This window comes from Chondrus crispus, genomic scaffold (genome assembly GCF_000350225.1).
Source record: "Chondrus crispus Stackhouse genomic scaffold, scaffold_611, whole genome shotgun sequence".
Taxonomy (NCBI): Eukaryota; Rhodophyta; class Florideophyceae; order Gigartinales; family Gigartinaceae; genus Chondrus; species Chondrus crispus.
The window spans coordinates 9,048-19,911 of record NW_005178606.1 but is presented as its reverse complement, the minus strand read 5'-3'; the positions used below and the strand labels follow the sequence as shown (position 1 = coordinate 19,911).

At 52.1% G+C, this 10,864-nt stretch overlaps 1 protein-coding gene across 1 annotated transcript; it reads left to right on the top strand.

Annotated features, from left to right (window-relative positions):
* Nucleotides 1-7,724: 7,724 nt before the first annotated feature.
* CHC_T00000741001 (hypothetical protein) lies at nt 7,725-8,264 on the top strand. The gene has a single exon (XM_005710679.1). It carries the CDS (start codon nt 7,725-7,727, stop codon nt 8,262-8,264), a length of 540 nt encoding a protein of 179 aa, XP_005710736.1.
* Nucleotides 8,265-10,864: the final 2,600 nt, after the last annotated feature.

Below are 10,864 nucleotides of genomic sequence, written 5' to 3'. Positions count from 1 at the left end.
GGATCGTTTTTAGACGTAGGAGAGAGCTTGTCCATGACCTCGTGCAAAGTGTCCATGGCTTCCAGACAATCTTGAAGGCCACGAAGAACGGCGACAAACGCGGTGTTTGTTCGAATCAACAAACATGGCAGCGCCGCTGTCACCTGTAGCTTGGTGATGTAGCTTTGGCAGGGCAAGCCCTAAAATCTTTCTTCGTCTTCAGAGTACACGTTCACTCAGCGAACACCAAAAAAAACATATCCACCTGTCGTTGCTGTTCTCAAAAGTGACAGCGTACCGCCATGATGCCTGAGCGAGGGGATGAGGGTGAGATGCATTACAGGTTTGTTATGCCCGCTCCATGAAACACGCTTGCTCATTTACCGTCACCTTTCCCCTTACACCCGCAGCAGAGCCCCCTTCCCACTCCTGACGTCATTTTACTTTCAGAATATCCCATATTCCCCCACCCACCCAAACTACCCCACCCATTCAATCCCACATGCACGTTACGCGCCCACCCGTTTTATCGGAGCAGACGTTCAATTCTTTCTATGATGTACAGTATAGCTGCGTGCCAAAGTGCCCCTCTCCCAACATGGTCAACCTTCCGTGCTTCTGCACCGCGCGAACCCGAGAGGATATAGATCACATGACAACCACAGTGCTGACTCAGACCATCTCAACCAATGACCCGCAATTCATCTCGTCTCGCTAAGCGCCCGCCAAAACGCACTCCCCTGCTGTTTCGGAACAAATGCGCCCTCACATGCCAGGCCGCCAAGCACCGCGTCAAGCTCCTCAATAAAAATCAAGAAGGATCCGGAACACAAGGGAAGACCCACCGACGATGACCACGAGTTCTTATCTTGAGCAAAAGCAATTCAACGGAGCGCGCCAATATTATCCACGCTCAGATCGACTTTGTCAAGTGCCTCCTACGTCGCGAGCTTGAGAAGCTCAATGATCTCATTCCCACAAAAACTTCTTCATCCCGACGGAGCTCCTGCCGCATCGCGTTAAAAAGTTTTTTGGATGTGGTTGTTGATTTAGCAGCCACTACAGAATTCATTTTCGCAAGCTCTAGACTCGCGCGCCCTACAAAGTTCTCGCTTCTCGGGACAGCGGGGCCTATTTCCGCTAACGAATGGCCTCGCATCGAATCATTTGACGTTTGCTCTAAAGGAAACGACAACGTTTTTACAAGCTAGCCCGACGACTGTATCCATCTGCATCTCCATCGACTACAGTTACATCACTGGCTTGACCACTGGAATTTCCAAGCATCATCCCGGCGAAGAGAAGTCCCGTGATCGCTGTCATAAGCTCGAGAAAATCGCAAAATCCATCGCGGACAAAGATCGAGCCAATCCAAAAGCTCACAGCCCAGAGTCCTTGAGATAGAAACTCGGAGATACCGAACATTATCCCGACAACCATTGCTGACTTACGCCCATTCCTAATTGGAATCTCAAGTGCTGCGTTATACTTTCGCGTGAAGACATCCTGCACACCCACGGATGTAACGGTATCAAAGTTATTCACTGCCTCGGACGAGGTAACTTCACCTTGCTGCACATCGTAAAACCTCTCAGCCAGACGCACTGTGGTACTTTTGCCGCATCCGCTCGATCCGACAAGCGCATGAGCTGTGCCTGGAGGGACATCAAGGTTGACGTTGTTCAGGACAAACTCTTTCATAGCATCATCTTCCAAGTCGTCGATGATACGTGAGGCATAGTTGAAAAAGACGTTCTTAAACTCAATGCGACCGCTAAACTCATTGATAACTTCACCTTCATCTTCCGTCAGGGGGTTTATCTCAGACGGTCGGTCAATAACTCATACACGTGTGGGGTAGCCCCACGAGCTACTGCGAAAGCCTGGAATGATGGAGCGGCTTCATCGCAGAAAAAAAACAAGGACAACAAACGGCGAAAATTCGTCTTATCGAAAACGCAGGAGGTTAGGCAATCTGCGCATGCGCGCAAACGTAATTCTTACCCACACTCTTCGATTCGTGTGAGCATCAGCAAGAAAGGAGAAGAGGAAGAAAAGGCAGAACTCACCTTGCCCGATCGAAACACAAGCGATAAAAACGTAAAAAAGTGGTGAGAACATCCCCCAGATCCATTTTCATTGCTCTTACTCTCCGCGCACCGAACACAAACGCAACCGCATACATAGAGAAATATAATGAAAAACGTCACGCCCATGCCTAACCCGCTGATAACGGCCTTCTTCACGTCAGCCTTGTACGCGATCTGCAACTCCTTCTCATACCTCCTCGCCTCGCTCTCCTAGCATGGCGGCGGCGGTTCTGAACTGCGGCGATGGCGGTAGAGAGGAACGGCGGCGACGGCGGGGAAGAGGAACGGCGGCAGCGGTGCTGAGGAATGGCGGCGGCGGCGGCGGTGAGAAATGGCGACGGCTGCAGCGGTGCCGAATGGCGGCAGCGGCGGTGGTCGCGGCGACGGCGGTGGCAGCGGCGGTGGCGGCGGCAGAAGGACGAGGGCAGAGCAAGAGGTACGGCGGGGGCAGGGGTATGGATAGGGAAAAAGGGGACGGGGAAGGGGAAGCGAGCGACAATGATGGGGAGGATGGGGGGCGATGGGGAATGATGGGGAATGATGGGGAATGATGGGGAATGATGGGGAATGATCGCAAAAAATGCGCCGCATAAATAACCAAATCCGCGCCCCGTATTGTCCCGGTGGTACAGAAAAGTATGACAACCCGAAAACATGGAAACAGAAATCCCAAATAATTCCGAATCCCGGAAAAACGCAATATCCCCTAATCCCAATAATCATTAAACAGAATATCCTAAAATCCCAATAATCCTTAAACCGAATATCCGAAGATCTCCTAATCCAAATATTCGCTAATCCAAATATCTCCTAATCCGAATATCTCCTAATCTGAATATCTCCTCATCCCAATATTCGCTAATCCGAATATCTCCTAATCCGAATATCTCCTAATCCCAATATTCGCTAATCCGAATATCTCCTAATCCGAATATCTCCTAATCCCAATATTCGCTAATCCGAATATCTCCTACTCCGAATATCTCTTAATCCCAATATTCGCTAATCCGAATATCTCCTACTCCGAATATGTGCTAATCCCAATATCTGCTAATCCCAATATCCCCTAATCCCAATATCCACACATCCGAATATCCCCTAATCCCAATATCTCTTAATCCGCTAATCCCACCAACCCTATATCCGTTAATCCGCTACGACCACTTTCACCTACCATCCTACTCCCTTACGACTATAACCGAATATATATAATATAAAAGAAATAACCCCTAATCCCCTTCTTACAGTCAGCTGACTTTTTCGAAAATGGGCATGAGAGTGATCGGTTCCTTCTTCAAACTTGTCAATAACTGTCTCAATGAGGTTAAATTCAAAAGGGGGGTTGGCGGCGCCCCCTTCAATATGAGTTTCGTTCTTTTCCCATGTTCCGACAGAGCCCAATATTTCGTCCTTGGGATCCAAACTACAGTAGGACCGTAGTACACCGCTTTCGTTGAAACAATCAGCAAATAGCTCTGTTGAGACAGAACAAGAATGATACCACAACTTGTAGAGAGAGGGCAAGGCAATCCAAGCATTACACACCTCACGACTCCGCGTCCACAGCCGGCCCCTCCCAGCGCTGTAGAGTCGCGCCCCACCCCGTGACGCCCGATGCACCGTGAGTCTATGGCACGCGCTCGCGCCGTCGACACGCACGCGTCACACCGCACAACTCCGCGTCCACAGCCGGCCCCTCCCAGCGCTGTAAAGTCGCGCCCCACCCCGTGACGCTCGATGCACCGTGAGTCTATGGCACGCGCTCGCGCCGTCGACACGCGCGCGTCACACCGCACGACTCCGCGTCCACAGCCGGCCGCCCCCAGCACTGTAGAGCCGCGCCCTTCCTCGCGGCCGCTGCGCCCCTCCACCTCCCCCCCTGATCCCAATTGACTCTGATTCCTCTCCCTGCCGTTTCAGCCATAACAGCTCTTTGCCGGAGCACCATCACCGGCCGAAAAAACAAAGCGGTGAGCGGTTCGTTACCAACTATGATTCACTCGGTTGGGGGGATGAGGGTGGCGAGCGAGGGACTGTTCCCCGTGAGAGGCAGATTGTATGAGCATGGGCCTGCCGATGCAGCCCGCAAGAGGGCCACCATGGAGGAAAGGGCGGGGATGGGCGGGGGGAGATGGAGGAGGTGGAGGGGGGGCCGCCGCTTGCAAGACAGTGGGGTTGAAAGGTGAACAGTCGGCTGCACATAGCGGCGTGCATCCGGCTGCATATGGGAGTTTAGACAGTAAGAAGGCAGGGGCGGGGATGGTTGGGGGCGATGAAAGGAGTCCACGGTGGGGAAGAGGGGTTCTGTACGGGGGGGGGAGGAAGGAGGGGAGTGGGGAAGCGGGCGGCGACGGTGGGGGTAAGTGGATGGGGGAGGAGGAGGTCAAGACATGGCCGTATGCGCGACGCACGGAGAAGTGAATATGTGCCCAAACGGAGCCGATTTGCTGAATCTCGATCTCACCGTTCCATCGCGGCCGTGTCCGGCTGCATCGCATCGCCCCAGACGTGTCTCCCCAATCAACGCCTCCGCGTGCACCGCCGCCAGTTCTGCATACACCTTCCAAGAGCCGCGCCGTTCCACCTTCACCGCTTGCCTACCGCTTTACCTTCAAACTCCCGTGCGTGTCCGCTTCATTGTACACATTCGCCTATTCGTGCGTGACCCTCCAGTTGACCGCGGATGGTGGTCGCGCCTCGCGCGTTTCTGCACTACACCCATTGCCTCGTTGTCCCTGTGCAGTCAGGGAGCAAGCGGGAAATGCTCTCCGGGCCACAGCCGCCTGCTTTCCGATTTCTACGTGCCCGCTGGAGCTCGCCGCCGAGCTCGCCGTGATGCAGGTCAGGGATGCTTTCTGGTCGCCTTCGATTTGTTGCTATCAATTTTGGAGAGCAGGGGCAGCTCGGATGCACGTCGGAGCAACGTGCCGTTCGGGGGCAGCTTGAGAGGGGCGCAGTGGGGATTGTAGAGGTGGACGTGGACGGCGGGCCATTAATGAGCATGAGCAAAGGCAACTCTTCCCGCTAATTACGGGTTTTGCAAGCCGGCGGTATTCGCAAAGCCATCCTCCTGGCGCTCTCCCCTACAAGTATATTCAGAATCCCTGCCATATTCGCAACAGACACGTTTCTACCCTCGCATGATTTGCAGAATCCACACATCAAGCGCGGGTTCAAAACTATCTATTGCTTGTAAGGAAACGGTCTGCACTGCAGCACGCCGCACCCGACGCCTCCCATCCGCGTTCCCACGGGAACAAAGGAGTCCGACTGAGCTGATAAGGTTGGATGACGCAAGCCCACGGCATGATGCTCTGCTTAGAGATGACACTTTGGAAGAATCGTCGGGCGCCACATCGGACCCATTTCCTTTGCCCACCCCTCGCAATCGCCAAACTTCTTAGTGCGTCAAACTCAGCACTCACCCGAGTTTTTCCCAGCCGATATATCATATTCATCGTCAAACTGGCCGATCACATCCCATGCTACAGATGCGTTTGCAAATTCGTGCGCTTCCGAGGCTTCAATGTGCTTTCGAATAACGCGTCAAATCTCTGATGTGTAGAACCGCTTGACTTAGCTTCTGAGATAACCTCGAACTCATTTGGTGTTTTCCCCTTCAATAACGTCGCAAGTTTCAATTCCAGTTGAAACGGTTCCTTCCTACAATAATAAAACTTGATAGAGTTGTCCCCGAGCTTCTCTGGCCACTTGATCAACTGACTAGAGAACTCCAATTCTGCACTCTTCAGCACATCCCGACATTCATCGTACAGCGGAAGTGCTCCTCGATTGGGAAGAATTTCTCCAGCAGCTTGCACCGGCTCTTAGGACGAAAGTGTCACCGAGAAAACAGTTCAGTTTCTCCCAAGCTCCCTTCGAGAAGCCGCACCCGGGTGAGTACAACCCACCGGATCGTTTTTAGACGTAGGAGGGACCTTGTCCATGACCTCGTGCAAAGTGTCCATGGCTTCCAGACAATCTTGAAGGCCACGAAGAACGGTGACAAACGCGGTGTTTGTTCGAATCAACAAACATGGCAGCGCCGCTGTCACCTGTAGCTTGGTGATGTAGCTTTGGCAGGGCAAGCCCTAAAATCTTTCTTCGTCTTCAGAGTACACGTTCACTCAGCGAAAACCAAAAAAAACATATCCTCCTGTCGTTGCTGTTCTCAAAAGTGACAGCGTACCGCCATGATGCCTGAGCGAGGGGATGAGGGTGAGATGCATTACAGGTTTGTTATGCCCGCTCCATGAAACACGCTTGCTCATTTACCGTCACCTTTCCCCTTACACCCACAGCAGAGCCCCCTTCCCACTCCTGACGTCATTTTACTTTCAGAATATCCCATATTCCCCCACCCACCCAAACTACCCCGCCCATTCAATCCCACATGCACGTTACGCGCCCACCCGTTTTATCGGAGCAGACGTTCAATTCTTTCTATGATGTACAGTATAGCTGCGTGCCAAAGTGCCCCTCTCAACATGGTCAACCTTCCGTGCTTCTGCACCGCGCGAACCCGAGAGGATATAGATCACATGACAACCACAGTGCTGACTCAGACCATCTCAAGCAATGACCCGCAATTCATCTCGTCTCGCTAAGCGCCCGCCAAAACGCACTCCCCTGCTGTTTCGGAACAAATGCGCCCTCACATGCCAGGCCGCCAAGCAGCGCGTCAAGCTCCTCAATAAAAATCAAGAAGGATCCGGAACACAAGGGAAGACCCACCGACGATGACCACGAGTTCTTATCTTGAGCAAAAGCAATTCAACGGAGCGCGCCAATATTATCCACGCTCAGATCGACTTTGTCAAGTGCCTCCTACGTCGCGAGCTTGAGAAGCTCAATGATCTCATTCCCACAAAAACGTCTTCATCCCGACGGAGCTCCTGCCGCATCGCGTTAAAAAGTTTTTTGGATGTGGTTGTTGATTTAGAAGCCACTACAAAATTCATTTTCGCAAGCTCTAGACTCGCGCGCCCTACAAAGTTCTCGCTTCTCGGGACAGCGGGGCCTATTTCCGCTAACGAATGGCCTCGCATCGAATCATTTGACGTTTGCTCTAAAGGAAACGACAACGTTTTTACAAGCTAGCCCGACGACTGTATCCATCTGCATCTCCATCGACTACAGTTACATCACTGGCTTGACCACTGGAATTTCCAAGCATCATCCCGGCGAAGAGGAGTCCCGTGATCGCTGTCATAAGCTCGGGAAAATCGCAAAATCCATCGCGGACAAAGATCGAGCCAATCCAAGAGCTCACAGCCCAGAGTGCTTGAGATAGAAACACGGAGATACCGAACATTATCCCGGCAACCATTGCTGACTTGCGCCCATTCCTAATTGGAATCTCAAGTGCTGCGTTGTACTTTCGCATGAAGACATCCTGCACACCCACGGATGTAACGGTATCAGAGTTATTCACTGCCTCGGACGAGGTAACTTCACCTTGCTGCACATCGTAAAACCTCTCAACCAGACGCACTGTGGTACTTTTGCCGCATCCGCTCGATCCGACAAGCGCATGAGCTGTGCCTGGAGGGACATCAAGGTTGACGTTGTTCAGGACAAACTCTTTCATAGCATCATCTTCCAAGTCGTCGATGATACGTGAGGCATAGTTGAAAAAGACGTTCTTAAACTCAAATGCGACCGCTAAACTCATTGATAACTTCACCTTCATCTTCCGCCAGGGGGTTTATCTCAGACGGTCGGTCAATACCTCATACACGCGTGGGGCAGCCCCACGAGCTACCGCGAAAGCCTGGAATGATGGAGCGGCTTCATCGCAGAAAAAAAAACAAGGGCAACAAACGGCGAAAATTCGTCTTATCGAAAACGCAGGAGGTTAGGCAATCTGTGCATGCGCGCAAACGTAATTCTTACCCGCACTCTTCGATTCGTGTGACCATCAGCAAGAAAGGAGAAGAGGAAGAAAAGGCAGAACTCACCTTGCCCGATCGAAACACAAGCGATAAAAACGGAAAAAAAGTGGTGAGAACATCCCCCGGATCCATTTTCATTTCTCTTACTCTCCGCGCACCGAACACAAACGCAACCGCATACGTAGAGAATATAATGAAAAAGGTAACGCCCATGCCTAACCCACTGATAACGGCCTTCTTCACGTCAGCCTTGTACGCGATCTCCAACTCGTTCTCATACCTCCTCGCCTCGCTCTCCTAGCCATGGCGGCGGCGGTTCTGAACTGCGGCGATGGCGGTAGAGAGGAACGGCGGCGACGGCGGGGAAGAGGAACGGCGGCAGCGGTGCTGAGGAATGGCGGCGGCGGCGGCGGTGAGAAATGGCGACGGCTGCAGCGGTGCCGAATGGCGGCAGCGGCGGTGGTCGCGGCGACGGCGGTGGCAGCGGCGGTGGCGGCGGCAGCAGAAGGACGAGGGCAGAGCAAGAGGTACGGCGGGGGCAGGGGTAGGGATAGGGAAAAAGGGGACGGGGAAGGGGAAGCGAGCGACAATGATGGGGAGGATGGGGGGCGATGGGGAATGATGGGGAATGATGGGGAATGATCGCAAAAAATGAGCCGCATAAATAACCAAATCCGCGCCCCGTATTGTCCCAGTGGTACAGAAAGTATGATAACCCGAAAACATGGAAACAGAAATCCCAAATAATTCCGAATCCCGGAAAAACGCAATATCCCCTAATCCCAATAATCATTAAACAGAATATCCTAAAATCCCAATAATCCTTAAACCGAATATCCGAAGATCTCCTAATCCAAATATTCGCTAATCCAAATATCTCCTAATTCGAATATCTCCAAATCCGAATATCTCCTAATCCGAATATCTCCTAATCCCAATATCTCCTAATCCGAATATCTCCTAATCCCAATATTCGCTAAACCGAATATCTCCTAATCCCAATATTTTCTAATCCCAATATCTCCTACTCCCAATATCCACATATCCGAATATCCCCTAATCTCAATAACTCCTAATCCCAATATTCGCTAACCCGAATATCTCCTAATCCTAATATTCGCTAACCCGAATATCTCCTAATCCGAATATCTTCTAATCCCAATATTCGCTAATCCGCATATCTCCTCATCCCAATATCCCTTAATCCCAATATCCGCTAATCCCAATATCCCCTAATCCCAATATCCACATATCCGAATATCCCCTAATCCCAATATCTCTTAATCCGCTAATCCCACCATCCCTATATCCGTTCATCCGCTACGACCACTTTCACCTACGATCCTACTCCCTTACGACTATAACCGAATATATATAATATAAAAGAAACAACCCATCTATATATTATATAAGCGAATATCCCCTAAATCCCCTAATCCCGCTAATCTCCGTCGTCCCTTAAATCGCCTAAATCCCTTAATCGCCGAAATCCCGCCAATCTCCGTCCTCCTTTAAATCCCCTAAATCCCCTCATTGCCTAAATCCCCTAATCCCCCTCTGTTCGGACATGGGAATAGATGGTCCCTACATCCTTATATCAATATGCGTAAACCTGTGATTCCGCCTAATTCCCCTAATTCCCTAAACGGACAGGGATAGTCGTAAGAGGGCGGGCGCGTTGGAGGAGGGGCAACAGGAGTACGGAAGGGGAGCGGTGTGGTTCCAGAGAACGTGCGGATGAGATTGTCTCATACAGTATGTGGTCATTCAGGGCGGGGGAAGGAGTGGAACGGACAGAGTAAGTGAGATCAGTAGTGAACCAATAGACGCGCGTTACGAGGAGCGCCAGCCAGTAGATGCGCGTCGGGATTCAGGGGCGTGAATAGGGGAACCGCGAATGATATCGTGACAGCGACGAACGGGATCAATGACGCGACATGACAGCGAGGATGACGTCCATCCGGCCAACGGCTGACGTCGGATGCATGTCGGCAATTTTCGACGTCCATCCCGTATGATAAAATAATCAAATTTGGCCCTGTGCGCATTGAAATTTTTCCAGATTTTTTTCTAGCCAATGCGCACTCCGTCAGACCGAAGTAAATTTGCGCTTAATTTCAGCCCACCTGAACGCGCGTCTGTTCGGACATGGGAATAGGCTCCCCGTTCTCCTACTCAGTATGAGCCCCTCGCAGGTCTTATTTCGACGCAATGTTCACATATACAGGGTTCTCGTACTCACTGACCCCCCGCTCTCTCTCTTTCCCTCTTCTCTTCTTCCCCAGCGTTTCGCATCCCCGAAACCCCTCACCTCTCGCCTCCTTTCCCGCTCTCTCCCGACTTCACGCGCAATGACTGCGCCATCGCATGCCGCCGCTTTCATCCGCAACGATCCTCGGGTGCCACTGCATCTCGCACCTACGTCCTTGTCTGTTGGCTTCCATTCCATCCCCCTCATCCTTGTCTGCGTCGATTGCAAGAGCGGGTCCCCCAGCGCAAGGGCCTTCAGCGACCACTTGCGCCACGTTCACAACATCCCTACTCCCCAGGCCGCACAGCGCTCTAGACTCGCAAAAGAAGCCCTCTCCTTCCACCGTACCTCTGTTTCCGACTCTCCGCTCCTTTCCGACTACCTGCAGGCTCCCCAATTCCTCCCCGATCCGGCCATCACTCTTCCGATCAAGAGCCTCCCCCCGCTTCAAGGATTCACTTGCAAATTAGTCTACTTCTGTCCTCTTTGCAAGCTCTCCAAGGGCACCCCGAAACGGCTTCGACAGCATATGAACTCCGTCCACCCGCCTGATGCACCCGGAAACCCCTCGCCGACCGAGGTTGATCAAATCATTGGCCGCGGTGCTGTTCGCGCCCAGTCTCTGTTTAGTGGTGCCAAGACCAAATACT

Coding starts and splice junctions, on each gene's coding strand:
- CHC_T00000741001 (XM_005710679.1), top strand. CDS start 7,725: ATGCGACCGCTAAACTCATTGATAACTTCACCTTCATCTTCCGCCAGG.